General features: G+C 39.4%; 1 protein-coding gene across 1 annotated transcript in view; it reads left to right on the forward strand.

Annotated features, from left to right (window-relative positions):
- Positions 1 to 22,313, forward strand: part of LOC127628837 (arginine-glutamic acid dipeptide repeats protein-like) — a 231,245-nt gene that overhangs the window by 203,960 nt on the left and 4,972 nt on the right. Inside the window, 10 exon segments of the mRNA XM_052105758.1 lie at positions 708 to 788; positions 13,813 to 13,975; positions 14,564 to 14,656; positions 15,541 to 15,740; positions 16,078 to 16,239; positions 16,331 to 16,444; positions 17,132 to 18,525; positions 20,622 to 20,838; positions 21,329 to 21,596; positions 21,599 to 22,042. Of these exon segments, the coding sequence (XP_051961718.1) occupies positions 708 to 788; positions 13,813 to 13,975; positions 14,564 to 14,656; positions 15,541 to 15,740; positions 16,078 to 16,239; positions 16,331 to 16,444; positions 17,132 to 18,525; positions 20,622 to 20,838; positions 21,329 to 21,596; positions 21,599 to 22,042 (3,136 nt within the window).

Consider the following 22,313-nt stretch of genomic DNA (forward strand, 5'->3'; position numbering starts at 1 on the left):
AATAGAAAATCATTCAAGCTACACAGTCTCCTTTTGTATTACAGCAGTCTGTGTAAACACATTTTATTTTGAGAGAAAACTCTTTGGTTTGCGCCGTATAAGTTATTTTCTCACGTTTTTATTAGGTGAAGTTTTTTTCTGGATGTGTTTGTTGTTAATTAAAGACTCAGTCATTTTCTGCAATCATAAACATCATTTGAATACTGTTAGCTTAAGTTGTGTTATGTTTGGTTGTGATGGTATGTAAGCAAATGTTTTTGTAATTCTCATACTTTGCGCAGGAATGACGCTGTTGGAAGTGCGAGCGTGCGAATTGTGAGATCAGAGAGAAGTGTGTTGTGATTCTTCGTAACTTATTGAAGTTCAGTTACAGCTTTGAACTTCTGTATTGACTCTCATATGCATATCGCCATGCTAACTTCCACACAATTTAAAACAAGCTGCAATCGCGTTTGCACTCAGCTATGGTTTAATCTCCTGCTTTTGTTGTCATTTCCCCTCATATTTTTCCAGTGTAGCAGAACTGTGCTAGCACTCCGGAGTATAACCAACACAAGCAGACTTTAAGATTAATATCAAACATTGTTCTCTTCCCGTTGTGGTTTACAGTGTAATGTATTTGTAGTGCCTTGTGTTTCCAGTGTCAATTGTTATGTGTGCTAAAAAATTATAATCCGATTTTAACTTTCTCTCTCCCCCCCAAACAGAAACGGTTCATTAAAGGTTTAAGGCAGTACGGGAAGAACTTTTTCAGGATTCGGAAAGAATTGCTCCCTAGCAAGGAAACGGTAAGTAATTTTTTTATTTGTCACTTGTCATCTTTTGTTTTGACACTAAAACAACTTAATACATTTTCACTGTGGTTTCCCAAATGTTTTAAGTTGAAGTCACATCTTAGTGGTTTTGGAAATGATTGAAATTCCTACACATGAACTTGAATGCATGAATATTAAATATTACAGTAAGCATGTTAGGTGCTTGAATAGGGGCCCTGAGACATGATTTGTTTAGTCAAAACAGAACCATTACTGTTTATATAATGTTATTTTGATTTTCTCTGTTCTGGTGATTACTGACAGCTTAGGCATGAGAATAAAAACCAGTGCACGTTTTATCAGAGATTTTATGGTGTTGTGGTGTTAGAATAAAAATATGAAATGGTTCAAGATACTAAACTAATGAGTTCATTTTAAGCTCAAACTGCTATTTATTTAACACAGTGGTGTTGTGCAATATGCAGAAATTATAAACAAGTGAACTTTTTTATAATTTAGCATTTTATTCAGAAGTTTTAGTAACACTTCAATAAGGTCCCATTCGTTAACATTTGTTTATGCATTAGGTATCATGAACCAGCAATGAACTGTATATTTTTGTTATAGCTTTTATTAAACTTTGTTCATGCTAGTTTATAAAAAATACAGTTGTTCATTGTTAATTCATGTTAGTTCATAGTGCGTGAACTACTGTTAACAAATACTTTTTTTAAATGTTTAACAATGTATTATTATATGTTGAATTTAACAAAGATTAATAAATGCTGTAAAAGTATTTTTCATTGTTAGGTCATGTTAATAAATGGAACCTTATTAGTTTTCAAGTTAACAGAGCACATTTAATCTTTAAATGCCTGTTAGTTTGTATTTCACTATTAATTCCAGTTTTAGTGTACTTTGCTCTCCATCTGTGTTTTGTTTTTTATATGGCCAAAACTCAAGTAGGAGAGTAAATCACGTAATTTCTTCATCAATACAGTGCATTGCAGCTTCTGTATTCATTAATGCAAAGTATTAGCATAACTGGAGCATGAGAAATGTCTCTATCAAATGAAAAGGTGTCTACCTAATATTTTGTAAGAGTGTGTTTTCTGTTTAAATCAGCACATAATTGACATGAGGAGCTTCCTGAACAGCATCATGAGCACATTCACAACATATTCAGAACTTCACTTCCACTATTTTAGCATTGTTGTATACTCATATGTGTGGAATGTTATGAGCTCATTATTGTTGGTGTTGTGGTAAGTGTATATACATATTCTTTTGTAGTGCATTGACATTCATGTTTTATTAATTGTTTGTTTTAGTTTCTTTGCAGCACTTTTTATTATTTAAAAATTGAAAGAAACAAACAATACACATAAATCTTTTGTCTAGTGCAGTCAGAATAGAGCAAATAGCCTACGAAAAATCTGCTGCACAATGTAAACTCATTTTGTTGATTAAGCTACAATGTGAATTTTTTTCGTGCTTAGTGTAGAACATGCTTTACATACCAGACGTTATTTTAACAATGCTTTGTCAAAGGTCAGCTGTTAGTTTTGCTGGCCTCAGTGTCATTCCAGATAGACTGAAACAAAAGCACTGTCTAATAGGTTTCTTATGAAGTGCATGTTTTATGTCACATCGACATGACATATGATAAGCTCAATGATTGGTCAGTAAAGAAAATCCCTGCTCGCAGAAGTCACTGTTTTAAGATCTACTACCCATGAAGTACAGTACCACAGTTCTTGATAGTTTTGTTTGACTGATCATGCTGAACACCAAATTTTCTGCTTGCCATCAAATTCATATTTAACATGACCCTATTTCAGTTATTAGTGAACGACGGTATGACCTTGTGCACCAAACACAAAATGAATTCAGAGCAGATAATCATTAACTCAGTGTTTGAACACACCCAAATACCTGTTTTACAAGTGGAGCGGTGTGCTTTCATTCTTAATGTTGCTAAAGTTACTCATTGGTATTTGTTGACATGTGAAGGAAATGAGACCTGAGGGCTTTAGGAATAAATTAGTTTGTGCTTAGGTTAGATACTGCATGTAAACACATTTAATATTAACTAAATAAGCTCAAGTTTGCTTATTTCACAAAATTATCTTACATTTTCAGTCCACTTTAAGTCCAATTGTAGTTTTTTGCTCTCAATATAAACAAATGCAGTATAGTTCAGATTTGTTACCCTTGACCAGTTTTTTTTTAAATAATTATAGATATTGATTTAATATCAATCTCCACTCAAATTAAGTTTCTTTATATAATACAGTAATTTTAATATGTAAACAATTCATACTTAATCAGACAAGAAAATAAAATTATAGAAAAGGGGTGATGGAGTCACAGCACTCTTGCTGAAGGGTAGGGTTGGGGCTTAGTTCAATATACTGCATTTTCTTGCATCTAAAAGCCCCACTTTGCTTTAGATTGAAGTTGCTTTTGTGCTGAAAGCCAGCTCTATGTGCAAGTGCCAGTCAATACCCCAAGGAAAGCTTGATTTATTTTATAAACAGTCCTTCTCCCTCTCACCCATTTTCCATCGTTCTTTTCCCATCTCACTCTTTTTTTTGTGTGACTTATGCTGAATTTTTAGCACAAAAAAATAAGGACATTGTGATATAATCATTCCAAATGAAAACCTACATTTTCCTTAACCTCAAATACCAAGCTGTCTAGTCATGACACATTCCTGTGCATTTCTTTTATGCTATCTGGTCCAGGAATTGATATGGAGTGTAAAGCCACTGAGGTGCTTTTAAAATGTCCTGTCTGATGGCCTGTGCCATGGAGGGTAATATAATGCAGCTTTTCTGCCGCTCCCTATTTTTCCCCTCAGCACTTATTAGCCTGGTTTCTCAAAAAGAGCGAGTGCCAAGGCTAAGAACCCACTGCTGTGCAAACACACCAGGCCTGGCTAGCTCTCTGGAATGCTTTATATAAAGGAAAATAAGAGGAAGCTAGGGAAGAGGGTGTGTCGTCTTACTGTCTCTGCTCTTTTCACTGCCACCATTTCCTCCGCTTGAAACACAACGTCATGGAATAATTTGTGTACCGGTGCAAGAAATGTTCCCAAACAAACCCAGCTTGATGAGATCTGCCTTAGAAAGATTCTCTGTAGATTACTAAGGGGAGTAGGAGTTTTACAGTTTTCTGTACTGAACCTTTTAGACATGTTTTGGTTATTGCTTACTAATAAAACAAAGTTTGACGTGATCAAGTTTGAGTTGCAAATGCCCTGATTAGAAACAAACTATTACATAAGGATTTAAACAGATATGGTGAATGATAAAACTAATAATTCCTAAAATAAAAAGGGCACATTAGTCAAGCCTTGGAACATTAGAATTTAATATTAGAATGATTAAGTATATGGCTTTATCCTCTTGGAAATCTGCACCTGGCTTTTAATGCCAGGTAGACCCTTGTTTCAGAGGCCAGTGCGAACCAACTGATCTCACTCCAGAGTTTGATTGTTAAGTTGCACCTGCAGGAAGAAATAAACAGAGTGGAACATATAATGGTACAAGAGAGACCCTGTTCTGCAGGGGGAGATGTAAAGAGGACATTTTCCAGAGTATCCAATTGTGTGAGGAGGCAGCCCTGGCCCTTGGGCCCAGTAATTTTCAAGCTAAGATGGCACAACTTTGTAGCAGATGTTTGCCCTGGTGCAATCTGTATAAATGTCAAATTGAATTCATTGCAAAGATGTTAACCCTGCAGCCAGTGCCCTAGAGAGGTGATTGTTTGATTAGAGATATTTGGGGTTGGGCACTAATTAAAATGGCTAAAACTGGCTGTCTGCTCACTTTGCTAGCAGCTGCCCAAGCTTGATAAAATGGTCTGCTTTTTTTTTAATGTTTAATGAAAACATTAAAAATGCCATATCTGCTGATCCTTTGCCATTTTTATGTTTTGGACTCCCTCTCGATGGTTTATGTAGATAAACAAATCATAATTTATTACCGTTTTGTGTGCAGTGAGGAGGAATAGCCTGCATATTCTTTTGCGATCTGTCTTTTTTTGTGGCTTTCTGCACAAAGCTCTGGCTGTACAGCTTGATCTTTTGGATTAAAGAGATCGGCCCCCATCAAAAAGTCTCGCTGTGGCATACATTTTGCCTCCATTGGTTAAAAGTGCTTACAGCAGGGAAACATAACTGCTGATTCCTCTGCTTGTGCCTCGTTGACCTGTGAGAGCACGGCTTATTCTTTCTTTTCCAACAGAAACCGGCTGTGCAGCGGTGATGTCTATTTAACATCCTTTTACACCGTGCTCTATCAGCCAAGGGCATTGTAGCATGTTTTTTTTCTCTCATTTTCCTGATTTAACCACAAGGTTGTGCAATTGTGTTTGAATGGTCCCAGTTTTTGCCGTGTGGTACTTGGCTTTGTTGACTTCGGGGCAAGGTTATAGTAGATGTCTCTGTGATTTTCAGAGCTCTTTGCTGACAGTAAAACACATTTAATTTTACTGTTAAGTTTTCTGTGGAGTAGCTACAAAAATTGGTCTTATAGACAAATAAAAATGCAAAGTTAAGAAATCAAAACTTATCACAGCTTAGCACTAACTGTAAGCAAATACTTAGGAGTATGACAAATCTGAAAATATCAGGTTTTTGTAGTTATTTCTAGGCCTGTTTAAGTCATGGAAATGAAGTTACATGAATTTTTAAAACTTTCTATTGTGAATATACTATCTTTTAGTTACACACTTACATTTTCATTGTGAGAAATTGTTCATTGTGTGTTAGGGCTGAAACGTGTAGTCGACAATAATACATTGTCAACAACATTTTCTTTTTACGTTAAATGAGATCAAACGACAATGGGATCACATTAAACTGTAATAATGAAGGAAACACTCCAGCGTTATATCTTTAATGCAGTTATATTTAATGCTTTATAGCTTTATTAAAGTTTAAATAATACGGAAGCAGGTCATGTAATTAACTACAAACTCCAAAACTGCCATTTCTCTTTGTGGTCACTGCCTAAGGGGTGAGAGACTCAAACTGCACCCGTCGCGGGGACGCTCATCCCTCAGGCATGCATGCTTAATGCAGCTAGATTATAATGTATTGGTTTGTGACTTATTGAATCATAATATATGCTACTGTGCTGTTTTTTTTTTTGTGTGAGTTAAAGATGGATTGAAATGAACAGAAAGGTGAGAGGGGGTAGTCTTTGCCCCATTATACAGTGCAATAAAATATTTTTTGGTTTGGCTTGTTTTCTAATATAAATATGTAAAACACTTTTAAAACAACGTACATAGTTTTAGCAACTACACTGCAGAAGAAAAAATTGTTATCAGAGTATGTTTAATATAATATAAAAAATACAAATAATTCAAAATATCTAAAAATCCTTTAAAAAAAAAATGCATTCATTTGAGAAGCAGCATATAAGATATTTAGACTTGCTTTTAGAGAATAGATCTCGAATATACATATTTACTGCACTCGTGGAAGTATAACAAAGTAAAAAATACACTTATATACAAAATACACTTGTTGTATATTTAAGATACATTCTCTTAAAGCAAGTCTAAATATCTTAAATGATGCTTCTCAATTAAATGTATATTGTTTTAAGGATTTTTAGACATTTTTAAATGGAAAACAAGACAAACACTTGATAACAAAAGGATTTTTTTGCAGTAAATTTCTTACTGTATTAAACTTTAAACTGTAATTCAGTGAATGTCATTCAGAGTGCTAAACTTTTTTTTTCAACTTTTTTAAAAGAAAATGTTTTCTTTATTGTTAGTAAGCATGTTTAATACAACCTTTTAAGTCGGGACAGAAGCAGAATAATTGGTTAAGAGCTAATGATTAATCGCTCCAACAATCGCCAAATAGTTGAATAATCGCTAGATTAATCGATTATCAATATAATCGTTAGTTGCGTATCTATTGTGTGTGATCTTCTATAAAATCTTTGTCCAGTAATCACAAATTGCTAGAAAAGTCATGTAAATTAATTGATTGAATATCCAGCTCTTCTGTCAGTGTAAAAGTAAGGTGCCATAGAGTAGTCAAACTTCTTTCCAACTTTTCCTATTACCAAGGCTTGAATTTCATTCTGCTTTAGTGCTTTTACATCCATATATCCCCCCAATCTGCTTGTACATGGGTACAGGTGGTCCCATGCAAGGACAGGAAAGTTTGTACTTGTGACCAAAAGTGGTTCTTTCAAAAACATTGTTTGACCAAGCAAATGCTCTTGAGGATTTCTGCAGGCAACGTTCATTGTCTGTTGCTATCTTCCATTTTCTCTCTTTCTCTCTCTCTCTCTCTCTCTCTCTCTCTCTCTCTCTCTCTGTTTCCAGTTCTCTCCCCCTCGCTGCCCTCCCTTGCATTCTCTGGTGCTCTCCTTCCCCTGTATTTGCCAGCTACAGCCTTAACCGTTTGGCTCACTGTCAAACCAGGGACCTTTTGTGGCTTCATCAAAAATCTGCCAGGAAAAACAGAAACCATCTGTTCAAGTCCAGGCCTGAGTCTGGATGACTGTATAAATACAGAAGTTCAGGCCTTACACTCGTCCTACACACAGATTTACGTACAACCATAAGGTTCATCTAAAGACCTGGTTTCTCCCTAATGGTCTACTGCTGTTTCATCTTATTTGCAATAAGAAGGATAATCTTTTGAAAATTAGAGTTTGTGTGCACACACCCACGTCGCTTAACGTTGTCTGTTTCTAAAGGCAAAATCTGGGTGGAATAGCATTTCCCTGTGCTGTGATAGGAGGTAAGCCCCTTCCTTGTCAGATAATCCACCCTCCAGAAATATATTGCAGATGGAAGCATTTTGAAATGTCTCATAATTCCAAGCTTATGTTGTCAGTGTCTCTTGCTCCCTTGTACACACTGTTCCCTTCTGCTTAGCGATTCAGGACTAATGGAGTAAGTTCCACATACTCTAGTAGCTTTACGCATATATCCTGGCTCAAGGGTAACCAATCCATTTGGTCCATCCAAAATTTCTGTGTATTAGTTTGAGTATTTTTGTGTGATACAAAAATCCAACTGATACATATAATGTTAATGCCAAAGTATACTTTGGTATTCTGCATGCCCCTATAATGCAAGTGTTGTCATCTGTACAGTCCGCTGGACAGACCGCATCTGTGCATGTAATCTGCGCATGTGCCTACCGTTAATTGTATTAAAAGCATCACAAGTAGACAAAGTGCACATGCGTGGAATGCATCTGTTAGAGCTTGTGGTCAAAAGAGAATACTTTGAAATGATAGAGCATTTGAACAAGCACTAGAAGTATCGGCACAGAAAATGAAGTATACCCTTGCGTTTAGAAGCACTGCACAACCTAAAACATGATTAATAGTTCTTTCCTGCTGTTTTTTTTGGTAGCATAATGCAGGGTTCAATGCTAAGGATTTTTTCTACTAGCCTGGTCAGACCAGTGGTTCAGATTTTTACTTGCCCTGCCAAAATTTTCACTGTCCCCAACACAACAATGAAAAATATCTGCTTTACCATCATCATGCTACATTTCGCATCTAAAGGCAAAGAAATTAGAGAAAAACACTTTTATTTTTTATTTGTTTGGAAACAATACTAGCGCTCTGCCCCTTCACGAGAGCCCTTGCACATTAAACAGCACCCAAGTTGCACGGAGAGAAATGCACGAAGAGACATAGATTTAATGTCCTATAGAAACAAACTTGATTTCCATTGAATTGAGTGTGGGTTAATAATTTAACATGTTAAAACCAAAAACTTTTGGTATTGTAAACATGTAATGTGCGCAGGGATCATTAAAATGTTGCGTTAGATGTGCAATCCCGCTCCGAAATACATTAAGTGGGGTTCATTTTTCAACACGTTAGTAATAGATGCTGCAAAGAAACTCAGAACTGAGTAAGGGCAGTTCTCGGAGAGCACGCTTGGTGTCTGTGTGCTCTTGTTCACTCACGCAACTGTGCCTCGCCACGTCCAGTTTATTGTTCGCACTCTCAATAGAATCGTGCTCGCTTGTCTCCGGGTGCTCTGTTAGAAGACTGCGTTTACCCTGTGAAATTTTTGTGCTCTCTCGCTTGTTGTCTGCTTGCACTTAATGTTATAAGTGCAGCACTGGCCCGATCAGGCAAGTGACAGTTCTAGCAACTGGTCCAAATATCTCTCACAGTGCCCGCTCGCCATCAGGCTGTCCTTATTGTCGAGCCCTTATAATGTCTTTGCACACTAGTGCATAGAAAAAAACTGAGAAATAAAGTCTCAACCCTTTAGTATACTTTGATGTTTTGAGTGATATTTGGAGCTCAAATAAATAGTTGAGATAAATCTCTGTTTTGGTTTTTACAAACCTACCTTGACACACAGGCCTGGCTTTGTTTTTCAGACTGTCAGTCTTTGCACTTGACAGTCACTATGTGCATCGAGCTTCACAGGGCTCAACTGCAAACAGAAACTCATGGGAGACATTTCCTCTCCCAGATGTCATCTTTTATTTTGCTTCACAGTTGGACATCTCCCTATATAAAAGACTAATAGCTTCTTTGATCGTCCTACATTTCTGTGCATCACCTTAAGAAATATTGCATCTTTTTTGCAATCTGTTGCGAACATACCAGGAATGTCTTGTCAGAAAGAATGGGCAGTGTTGGAATGGATGAGAAAAGAACCCAGAGCTGCTACTTAGCACAGCCCCTCCGTGCTTCTAATCAAATCATATTTCCACTTCCATCTCTTCTCCCGAGCTTGAAAGGGGATTTTTCTATGGCTCTCCATCATACATTTATCGCCCGAGGAAATTTGTCATCATCACAAATGATCCTCTCAAAACATTTCATCACTTTTTATCCTCCATTTCCAACTCATTTTCTACATATTGCACCAGCAGATTGCATTAAACATCGCTGTTATCTTCACTTCGTGGATGTCAGCTCTCCCCAAACATTGATAGCCTGTGGACTAAATTACTTTTGAATGACCACAGTGATTCTTTTCACAGCACACCATCCTTTATTTTGCTGAACCTGAGCGAAATTTTCGTCTGCCATCCTCGAGACTATTTAACAGATGCGAAATGGTTGAGAGCTCAAATTACCTTTTTCTTTGTGTCTTCTGTTGCATTAAGTTGAGTTTTCATGCTTTAAAGCTCACATCGAATAGAGGTAAGGAAAATAAAAAGCAAGGGGCAACTATGAGGAAGGGAAGGGGGTGTGCTATGGTGAACAGTCATTAGGTTGTGAAGAAAGCCAGCCCGCTGTCCTGCCGAACTGTTTTGATCTGCACATTACAATTAAATTTCACATCAGGATGCCTGCTATCCTTTGGCCTGCACCTGCGCCCTGACCAACCCCCGTCAAAAGCCTCTTGCTTTCCAACGCAGACTCTAGCCAATCACATATTCCCCTCATCATATCAGATAAATAACCCACAGGAGCTGAGCTTTTTATTATTCTAAAGAGTTATCACAAGGCATTAGCACACTGTTTGCAAATACGAGTATAGCTTTGATGTACAGTTTTATGTTGTTTCTAAAGTGTGCCAAGTAACTGAGGTGGCTGTCATTCTTTATGTTGAGCTTAAATGATTTGTCAGCCTTAAGGTTCTCATTTGGCAAAGTTTATACCATCCACAAATAATTTATGTAATTGCAGTAATTGATATTCCTCGATCGTACATCCACTCAGCTGCTCAAGAGGGAGCTGTTCTGCTTGTTCTGCCGGTGATGAGTTGGTCCGACGCATGTGGAACCATTTAGGAATTCTTTATATCTCCAATGACCATAAGTACCAGATTTTTGGTCTTTAGCTATATGCGATCCGTCAGTTTTTGCACATTCTTTTATTTTCTCGCCATTGGCGAAATCAGCCTATTCAGATCCTCCATAATTTTAAAGACTTTAAAATGGATTTAAATATTAAAGCACCAAAGCCTCAGATTTATATGACTTCAAAAGTGCCATTTGATGAGAGTGATGCTGTACCTTGATTGCTAGTGAAAAAGGGGCAGTCAAAGCCCTTAAGTAGCTATAAGTGCGAGACTTATCGTATGTGTTTCCCCATGTCAGACATGGTAGCTTAGCAGACAAGCCTGGGTTTTATAGTTTTTCCATCAGGGTGCTGCAGCTTTTTCTATGTGATTTATGTAAATGTATTTCATATACTCTTATTTAAATTAGGGATGGGCATTCATCAATAATTTGGTATTTGAATATTTAAGCGAATAAAAAATGAGTACTCAAAGGTAATTAATGAGAAAGAGATGTTGTAAAATATTTTTTTAGTCAAAGTTTGCATCACCATTTAAAAAATAAATAAATAAAATTAAATAATTGTTTTTGAAAACATAAACAAGCAGTGCGTGAAAACAAAAAGTTTAGATTGAGCCCAGATTACTTTTCAACAATTTACTTGGGCCGATTGACAAAGGTGTGCTAGGCCTACCCAAGATTTTGTTTTATTATGCATTCAGTCTCAGACATTTGGCTCACTGGTCGCTTCCACCTGAGAGAGCCCTTCCCTGGTTTGTTTTGAACAGGAAGTCCTTGCCTCTATTTCGCCATTGCAAATCCTTGTCTAACTAACCGGAGAAGTCACACCCTGTTATCTCGTATTTGCATGGTATTGACAAAAATGTCCAGAGTGTTTAATTCAGACATTTATTTAATTGTAGCCTCGATTATATGGATGAAACCAGAATTACGCTTTAATAAATCCCCTTTCTGTTGGTCAGAGTGGATTGTGAGGGGGATTGCTACACTCGAGAGTGAAGTGTTGAGATTGTTTGAATATTTGGTTCAACATTTTAAGATTGCTAGATCTCAGTTCTTTAGATATTTACAGCGGTTTTGGAGGAGGGAGTGTGGGCTAGGATTCTAAAAAGCATCAAGTCTACATCTAGAAATGCAAGTGTCCGTCTGATGCAGTTTAAGATTTTGCATCGATTCTATTGGACCCCCTCTAGATTGTATATGTTGGGTCTTAAAGGAGAATGTTTTGGGGGAGGGGTTTAATGTGAATAATTGATTCCGTATTTTATGTTGTGTTTGTATGTTTTATGATTGGAATCAATAAAAATTGTTAATAACCAAAAGAATGGAATGAAAGCATTTAAGCTTACGCAAAGAATAAGAAACCACTAATAAAGTAGACTGACACAATTTATGTACAGGAAAAATATAAACGCATATAAAATGTATGTTTATATTGTATCTCGTCATGATTTTGTTGACAAAAAAAGCATATCCACATGCTCAGTAAACTATACTCATTTATACCCACTAGTTTAATTAATGGAATGTCCCTTACCTCAGCTAGCATAGTCTTTCTCAAATGCAACGTTTGTTGTTTACAGAAGCATTGCCATGGGGACAATGCTTTCTGATGAGCTGCACATATACAGGAGTAAAGAGTACACTGCTTATACAGTACATTTAAACAGGAATCCAGCTTTCTCGCAGTAAGCCACATTCTCGCAATTACCCGATTTTTGTTGTCCATCTTAACATACCGACAGAACGTTTTGCCCATGAAATGTGATAAACTTGTGTTCACACTCAACAGTGCCACCCAGTGCATTCTGATATAAATGCCAGTTTTAATTTGTGTGTTCAGGATTTAACATGCATCTCACTGTATATATGGCCAGCAAAGCAATACTTTGCGAAAATCAAATAGTATTTTTACTTTTCAAATAATTATTGCAGAACGAATACTCGGGTATTCGACTACTCGTGCACATCCCTAATTTAAATGCATGCATCCAAACCAGATCCATCTGCTTCAATGTAAAATTCACTCAGCTAATACAATAGACTATGTATATGATTCAAAATACATGTTTTTCTGCTCCCTGCCAAGAATAGTTTGAAGTGTTTGCCGTAATGCAGTTAATGTGTTGTGGAAAGCAGAATTTTAATGACCAATTTGTGTCAAGAATAACAGCTAAAGCAAAGGAGTAAAGCAATCAATATGCATTAAAGACACCCGAGTCCCATTCAGCCTGAGTTTAACAGACCCTGTCAAACCCCATGACTGTCCTCTTCACTCAATCCCAGTGCTATTAAAACATTAAAGCATGTTAAAAGCTCTGCCATTGACATGCAACCCACTCCAATGCAGTGGCCTGAAATGAATATCCAAAATCAGGTAAATGATTCAATCGGGCAGAGAGAAACTGAAAAACAGAAGGGAGAAACAAGAGGAACCACCGCAGTATAAGTTCATAATTGCTTCTCCACCAGATAATAGTTTCAGGGCATGTGTATTATTTTAAGTGTAGCTGGAAAGCGACAGTTCATTTGCACAGGCTGCCTCAGCAGAGCGTCTTCTGATCCATGATTGCATGTGTTAATGTTTCAGTAGGGTATTGATTTCCTGGCTGGCTTTTGTGCACAGGATTTACATGCCTTACTCTCTTGCAAGCGCACCCTCTGAATGTTTAATTAAAGTTCAATTGACTCTTCTAGTGCAGGGGCTTGGAGCCATTTCACTCCCTATTTGTAACGCCAAAGCTCTCCCTGATATGTTCCTTTGTTTCCATTCAAGTGCCTGCCACCCAGGCAGCCACCAATGGTACTGATCCTGATATCCCAGCATTCATAGAGATTCACTGCCTAATCCTGGGACACACAAGGCCACAGCACATGCCATCCTGCTGGAAAACCCGTCATGGATTCTGTCCATGACTGGCCTGAGTCATCCACTCCCTCACTTGTTTGCTATTTGTCATCAGAACAAAACAGATTTCATCAACCCGCTCCATAAAATCTTTTTTGTGTAACTGCCCTTATTAGTTTGAGATTTTAGGTCTTTTTATTCACTTTGTACAGATATCAAACTGTATTCGCTCATCCAACAGGTCAACAAAAATTTGTTGATGGCTGTTTTGTACAATAGTTCAACAATATTTGTTTAGTCAGATGACATGCAAAGCTTTTTTATTTTTAATTTGCTATCCAAATAATGTCAAAACTCATTTTCCCTGTGTTTGATGAAACCGCTGGCTCAGATCACTCTTGTCTTATGAGATTGTTTTTATGTTTCCTGCCTCACAGGGGGAGTTGATCACCTTTTACTATTATTGGAAGAAAACCCCAGAGGCTGCTAGTTGCAGAGCCCACCGCAGGCACCGCAGACAACCCGTCTTCCGCCGGATCAAGACCCGCACCGCCTCCACGCCAGTCACCACTCCCTCCCGCCCACCTTCCAGCGAGTTTTGTAAGTGCAATCTACCTCTCTTCCCATTGAGACAGTAAACAGACTTTGTCACAGCTAAACATGACATCCCTGATACTCCCAGGACTAATATGGCTTTTCAAAGCATGCATCCCCTCTGTTTTTCTTCAAAGTAAACAGCTGAAATGTCATATCCGATAAGGGACGGAACAGGGAGGGTGTACTGTACTTGTCTACTCAAAGAGCTACTGATAATGTATTAATAAGTGTCACAGCCCTCTGTTTTGTTTTGCAGATAGAATGCTGTTCTGCCCTAGAAAGGCAAAATGCAGTAACTATGCCAACACTGAAACAGAGAAAAATGTCTTCAAATTTATTTGGTATTTGAATGTTTTTTATAGTTAAATTGTATTAACTATAAATTCCATTCTAAAACCAAATACATTTGAATGCATTTTTCTCTGTTTCAGTGTTGTTGAACACTTGTTGAACCAAAGATGTCTGTCACTTCAGACCCGACTTCAGTCATCTCAATTGAAAAAATGTGTTACTTCATTTTGCCTTTGCACTGCAGTGTAGTTATCAAATATTATGAGCTACGGCATTAACCGATGTGTTTTTCTTATCCAGTGGACTTGAGTTCAGCCAGCGAAGATGATTTTGACAGTGAAGACAGCGAGCAGGAACTGAAGGGCTACGCCTGCCGCCACTGTTTTACTACAAGTGAGTGCAGACTTAATTTATATTCGTATTTTACACACATGTATTCTAACACTGAGATAAACAACTAGCAAAAAGATTCAATTGTTTTCCAGTCCTTCAGTTGGTCAAGATATTGGTCAAGATATTCATCTGTTAAAGTGATATCATGATACAGTTTAAGTCTCTGCAGTTTAGCTCCCTTCAGAAGACTTTAAAAATCCCCTCTGCAGCCTGTAATTACTCTGTTTGAGAGAGTACACTGCTGCTCACCCTGTCCCTCCTCTGGCAGATGGACATCAGAGCATGTCATTTCTAATTTGATCCAATTTGACAGTTACTCATTCATTCTTTCCCTCATTAAATCCTCTGACCTGTTGGATGCAGTTGGAAATCATATTGCTCTCACTTCTCATAGGAGGACATCCTCAGCATGGATAAATAAGAGACTTTAATTTACATGAGGTGTGAGATCAGGACCCAGGCTAGTCCTAGAGCCACTTTGTTACAGTAATGTTTAATAAGCAGAGCTCAGCTGACTCCAGCCAGGTCTCCTAAGCAACCAAATTAGCTTGGTTGCTAGAGAGGGTAGAGTCACATGGGGTAACCTCCTCATGGTTGCTATAATGTGGTTCGCTCTCGGTGGGGCATGTGGTGAGTTGTGTGTGGATGCTGCGGGGAATAGTACGAAGCCTCCACCCGCGCTACATCTCTGCAGTAATGTGCTCAACAAGCCACATGATTAGATGCACATGTTGACGGTCTCAGAAGCGGAGGTAACTGAGATTTGTCCTCCACCACCTGGATTGAGGCAAGTCACTACGCACCACAAGAGCGAATTGGGCATTCCAAATTGGAAAGAAAAAAAAAATAAGCAGAGCTCAGCTGAACTTAAAATGTGTTTGCAGCCTCCAAGGACTGGCATCACGGGGGTCGTGAGAATATCCTGTTGTGCACTGACTGCAGGATTCATTTTAAGAAGTACGGTGAGCTACCCCCAATTGAGAAGCCTTTGGACCCACCACCGTTTATGTTTAAACCTGTCAAAGAGGAAGACGATGGAATCAGTGGGAAGCATAGCATGAGGACTCGACGAAACCGTGGCTCAGTAAGTCCACTGTATATAAGCTGTTTTCTTACACTTGGGATGGTTTGCTCAATTTTAAATTCTGAAATTTACCCACCCTCGTGTTGTTCCAATCCATATGACTTACTTTCTTACATGGTTCTTACATGGTTCCTGTAGCTCAACTGGTAGAGCATGGCGCTAGCAACGCCACAATCTTGGGTTCGATCCCCAGGGAACACACAAACTGATAAATTGTATAGCATGAATGCACTGTAAGTCGCTTTAGATAAAAGCATCTGCCAAATGCCTAAATGTATATGTACATGGAACTCAAATTTTTTTTTATATACATTAAGTATTTTGTTGTTTTGTTCAGATGTCAACGCTACGAAGTGGCCGCAAGAAGCAAACTGCCAGCCCAGATGGCAGAGCCTCACCAACCAATGAGGATCTGCGCTCAAGTGGGCGGACCTCACCAAGTGCAGCCAGCACCTCCAGCACTGACAGCAAGACTGACTCAATGAAGAAACCCAGCAAGGTACAGCCCTCACAACACAGCTGCACCGACTTTGTTTCTATATCTCATACTGAGCATCAAAGAAACATATGTTTTAATTTTTTCATAACAGAAGATAAAGGAAGAGGCGCAATCGCCTATGAAGAGTGCCAAACGTCAGAGAGAGAAAGGAGCATCTGACACAGAGGAGTCCGAGAGGACAAGTGTAAAGAAGTCTAAAACACAGGTCAGTGTCTCAGTACTGTGAACTACATACTCTCCCTCTAGATTACTAAACCTGAAAAGCATTGTATATAGGCAAGGAGGGAGTCTTATGTTCAGGTATTTAGTATACACTAAGCATAGTTCATAATGTAGATCAAAAACACGTTTTATATGTTGAAAGCTTGGACAGATTTTATAGTTTAATTTGCATTACCCCTATAATTATTTTATATATATATATATATATATATATATATATATATATATTTGTATTGTTTTTGCAATTTATGCTGCATCATAAAAAATAAAAAAATTCTATTTTAATATTGCTGAAGATCTTGCGATAATGTGGCTAAATTATTGTTTACATGGAAATGTTGGAATATTTGGGAATCAAGTACAGATTTTCTTGGAAGAACACCTCTCCATTTTTCCCAAAAGTCAGTAATAAACATATGCTTAAGTTAAGTGTTTCTGGCAGCTCCAGAGTCTAATGAAGACTTGATGTTAAGGTTTCATTTATTTTGGCTGTTACCTGTAGTAGCATTCTTATTACACATTTAAATTATCTCAGATGTTTTAAATGTTATTAGTGCACTTAACAGCTAAGGGACGTTGATATAAAAGGTTTTTTTTATTTTTTATTAAAATGTATGTTTGTAGTATCAGTGTGCCCAAGTTGTATTTACCTTCCTCCTTTCTCCCACAGGAGCTGAGTCGGCCGGACTCACCCTCGGAGTGCGAGGGAGAGGGTGAGGGGGAGAGCTCAGATGGTCGCAGCGTCAATGACGAGGGCAGCAGTGATCCTAAGGACATTGACCAGGACAACCGCAGCTCCTCTCCCAGCATACCCAGTCCATGTGACAACGAAAGCGATTCCGATTCCTCCGCACAGCAGCAGGTCCTCCAGGGCCAGCACCCTCCAGTCATCCAGTGCCAGGCAGGGGCTCTACCCCTGGCCCCTCCCACCTTGGCTTCAGCCTCCACAACCCCCACATCAGGCACCCCTTCACTGCCCTCCCAGTCATCCCCTTCCGTCCCCCCTACCTCCATGCCACCTCAGCAAATACCTTCAGCAGGTCCGCTTTCTCTCATCCAGTCTGGGGCACAGAGGCTGCCCTCACCACACTCTCCCCTCCAGGGTATGCCTCAGCCCCCACCACCCTGTCAAACCGGCCCTCAGTGCCTGCAGCCTCCACTACATGGCCCCATGCTGCCCATGGGCCTCCCTTTGCAGGCAGGGCCATCACACATGCCTCACCCTCACACATTACCACCTCAGTCTTTCCCAATGGGTCAGTCTCAGGTCCCACCTTCACCTCTCTTGGGTCAGGCACAGGCCTCTGCCCTCTTGCAACAACAGCAGCGACCTCACACCCCTCCTTCCCAGTCTCAGTCCTCTTTGCAAAGTGGCAGCCAGGCTCACAGAGAGCAGCCTTTACAGCCCGCACCATTGCCGATGCCCCACATCAAACCACCTCCTACCACCCCTATCCCACAAATGCCAAACCCTCAATCACACAAGCATTCTACCCACCCCCCATTCCCTCAGATGCCTTCAAACTTGCCGCCGCCACCAGCCTTGAAGCCCCTAAGCTCTCTATCCACACATCATCCTCCCTCCGCCCATCCGCCTCCACTGCAACTCATGTCGCAAAGCCAGCAGCTACAACCTCCACCAGTGCAACCTCCAGTGCTCACCCAGTCTCAAAACCTGCCAGCTACAGGAAGCCAAGCGCCCCCTCCGGCTCCCCCTCTTCCTTCATCATCTTCTGCCTCTCACTCTACGCCTTCTCAACCCCCCTTCCCTCTTCACCCCTTCGTCTCTGGCAGCTCACCTGTCCTGTCACCCTCCACTGTCCCCTCTTCTGTGGTGGGCTCCATGGCCACGCTGCAGCAACAGCCGTCATCCTTAATATCCATGCCCTTGCCTGCATCAGTCAGCGCGCCTTGCCCGGGACCCTCCACTGTGCCACCTGTCCAGATTAAAGAAGAGCCTCTGGATGAGGCAGAGGAGCCAGAGAGTCCTCCACCTCCTCAGAGAAGTCCTTCACCTCCACCCACAATTGTCAACACTCCCAGTCACGCCAGCCAGTCAGCACGGTACGTAATGCATATTGCTGACTACTTGCTGCCTGCTAGGTAGAAGGGATGTACAGTACAACAAATTTTTTAAAATGGACTAGTCAGTGGGTTGCCTAGTTGACTAATTGGTCCTACGTTTGTGTGTTCAAAAACTGCAAGTGGGTTCACAATGGAGGGGGTCTCAAGAAATTTTGAAACAATAGTTGGACTGATTTTAACTTGGAAATGCCATCCTAAAAAGGAAATACTCATGGCAGGGCATTTAAAAACAGTGCTGTAGGGGGTGTAACTGCTTGGTGTTAAACATTTCTGAGAGGCTTTTTACCATGATAACTAGGGATGAGTAGATGTCATGATTCGGTTCGATATACTATATGAGGTTTACGATTCTATTATTTGGACACTTAAATGACAAAATATGACAATTACATCTTTACAATTTTTCATCAAAATAAAGATCTTTAATACACAATATAACATTTTTAAATAAATAGTTTTCAATCCTCAAGTCTCAATCTTTATCTATAATAAAAGATTACAAACAAATAAGCCTTCAAAAATAGTGGGCTACATTCAGGCTGATCAGGTGCAGAACAAGCAATAGAACTGAACAGAACCTATCCTGAAAAAGTATGTGAAAGTGTGTTTTTTTTTTTTTTTATAATTTGTTTGTCTTGATTATTATAATCACATTTTAACTTAAAAATTCTCTTTAAAAAAATTATACTTCTATCAATTAATATTGTTTCTGGAAATTGTACATATAATAATGATTTGAGCTGTCAATATTTGAAATTATGTGTACAATTTACAATAAAATTAAGTTTACTTTCATTCGTATAGCAAGCGCTATAATGGTACTGTCACTAAGAGTTTAACGTGCATCTCACAGACGCACACGGGTGTTTTTCATTTATTAACTAGAGAGATGTCTTTTTTCTTTTTAGAGCATCTGTGTTTGTGATAAAAAAAATTATATTTCTTTTTACTTTTTTATCTGACTGTAAAGAACAGGACGGATTTTATTATTAGATACTATTCCATGAAAATGAAGTGTGGGATCTCCTCTTTGATGGACACACATTACACGGAAGATATGTTCTGTTTTAATACAGGTATTCCAGTACTTGCATTTCTAAGAGCTAAATTCAAGCACTTCAAGGACATGTGTGAACTCCTTAAACAGTGTAGAAAAAAGGCATATTAGGTGTCAAATCATGCGATTCAGAAATTCTGATGTTTGATGGGTCATATCATTTATGATCACATGGACCAAAAACAATGTTTCATATTTCGAAATATCGAGTTTTAAGCCTCGATATGGTTCGAAATTCAATATATCTCTAATAGCTAAAGTAAATTACATTGCCAGCATGCTAATTTAAGCACTATCACTAAAAATAACAAAGCAAGATAAAAAAAAACACACAAATTAAGCAGTAAGTTTTCGGACAAATATCATGGCCCATCTCTGTTAGCTATTAACGTTTAATCTGTTGGAACTTTATGTCAAACCAAGGAGACTCCAGAGTTTTTGCCTAGCATGCAAAATATACTAATATAAAAGTTGTGTAAAAAACATTATGCATCCTGATGCGGTGTTCCCACTGAACCTGCCTTAGCTTCATTTCTAAATCTTTTGTAGTCATCAATTGTGGACAGGGCACAGATTAATGACTGCATCATAACAGTGAAAGCCTCCATCAAAACATGTAGATGTCTTTGTGGAATTGTTGTGGCCTTGTCTCACACTCCCTTGCAGTGAATAGCAATAAGCCCACTAATGCACAGAGGGAGCAGATCATTACGGCACTTGCGATTAAAAAGATTGATTGAGCGCTTTACTGTAGAATAAATGTGCGCACATGACAGAGGTTATTTATTTGTTGCAAACTAATTGCGTTGCTTTTCAAATGGCCACACATTCTGCTTTTGCGACGATTTCTGCACATCCCAAACTCTTTTATTTTCTCACATTATGTCTGTCACATTACAAGAATAAAGAATGTTGCTCTAGGTTTTTCACAGCAAAATTACTTCGACAGTAAAAATGTAAACTATTATTCTCAAGCTGGCTGTGGAGATTTGTTGTAGTAATCTTGTCCTGTTTACAGGTTTTACAAGCATCTGGACAGAGGTTACAACACGTGTGCCAGAACAGACTTCTATTTCACACCTCTGGCCTCATCGAAACTGGCAAAGAAACGGGAGGAGGTGCTGGAGAAAGCCAAGAGAGAGGCAGAGCAGAAAGCACGAGAAGAGAAGGAGAGGGAACGAGAGAAGGAAAGAGAGAGGGAACGGGAGAGAGAGGAGGCGGCAGAGAGATCTGCTGTACGTATAAATGGTATTTTGTACGTTGCGGTGTCCCCACAGTAACTGAAACCCCAGGATTAGCAGGACATTTTAAAAATGTGTTTTCCAGGCCTGGAAAAGTAATGGAAGTTGATAATCATAAACGCCACAGAAAAATCTTGGAAATTTCAAAATGTTTGTTCTTATGCTTAGCGAGGGGGCTGAAAAAGCTGGATGATTTTCCATTACAATGCATTCTTAAATCTCAGGACTTTTATTGTCGTATTGGAGACATTTGCAGACTTTTTTAACTTCTTAACAAAAAATGTAATTGCTTAAAGTATAAATTATGTACAGTATTGAAATCGCTTAAAAATGGATCTGCCCCATCAAACTGTAAAATAATGGTTTTTATAAAGTCATGGAAATTAATTGGTCAAAAGTTGTGGGAAACCTGACGTTAGCTTTTGTGTAGTTTTCTGTTTGGCATCTTTTTTTTTGCTCCTAAATATCCACTTTGTCTCTACAGAAAGCATCCAGTTCTTCTCATGAAGGTCGCATGGTTGAACATCAAATGGCTGGATCTGCTCACATGCGAGCATCCTTCGACCCACCTCCCACCACCATCGCCACTGTGCCCCCATACATTGGCCCTGACACACCTGCCCTGCGCACGCTCAGCCATTACGCCCGGCCCCACGTCATGTCTCCCACCAACCGCAACCATCCTTTCTTTGTCTCGCTCAACCCCGCAGACCCTCTTCTGGCCTACCACATGCCCGGGCTGTACAACGCAGACGGCATGCGCGTGAGCTGCGGGAGCGAGAGATCCGGGAGAGGGAGATCCGTGAGAGGGAGCTGAGAATGGAGAGGATGAAGCCAGGCTTTGAGGTCAAACCTCCAGAATTGGACAGTATGCATCCTTCCGCCAACCCCATGGAGCACTTTGCCAGACATGGGCCCATTGGTCTCCAGCACATGGCTGGCCCTCATCCGTTTGCCTCCTTCCACCCGGGTCTGAACCCATTGGAGCGGGAGCGGCTGGCATTGGCCGGCCCGCAGCTACGGCCTGAGATGACTTACCCTGAGAGACTGGCGGAGAGGCTACATGCCGAGAGAATGGCCTCAGTGGCTAATGACCAGATAGCACGGCTGCAGATGTTCAACGTGACGCCTCACCACCATCAGCACTCACACATCCATTCACACCTCCACCTGCACCAGCAGGACCCGCTGCACCAAGGTGAGAGAACCCTCATTCTAGTGTTGTGTACTGGAACCTTATATTAGTAGTCTTGTTGATCTAAGGAGACAAGTAATGTAATGTTATAGTGATAGTGCACCCAAAACCATTCACTTTTATTGTATGGAAAAAAGTTGCAATGAAAGTCAGTCAGTCATACAGGTTGAAACCACATGAAATTTAGTAAATTAAGAGAATTGTGTCTTTTTTTCTTGTGTATTTTATTTTCTTGTGTATTTTTTTCCTCCGAATATAAAAACTGTGTTCTGTA

This window comes from Xyrauchen texanus, chromosome 35 (genome assembly GCF_025860055.1).
Source record: "Xyrauchen texanus isolate HMW12.3.18 chromosome 35, RBS_HiC_50CHRs, whole genome shotgun sequence".
NCBI classification, from domain to species: domain Eukaryota; kingdom Metazoa; phylum Chordata; class Actinopteri; order Cypriniformes; family Catostomidae; genus Xyrauchen; species Xyrauchen texanus.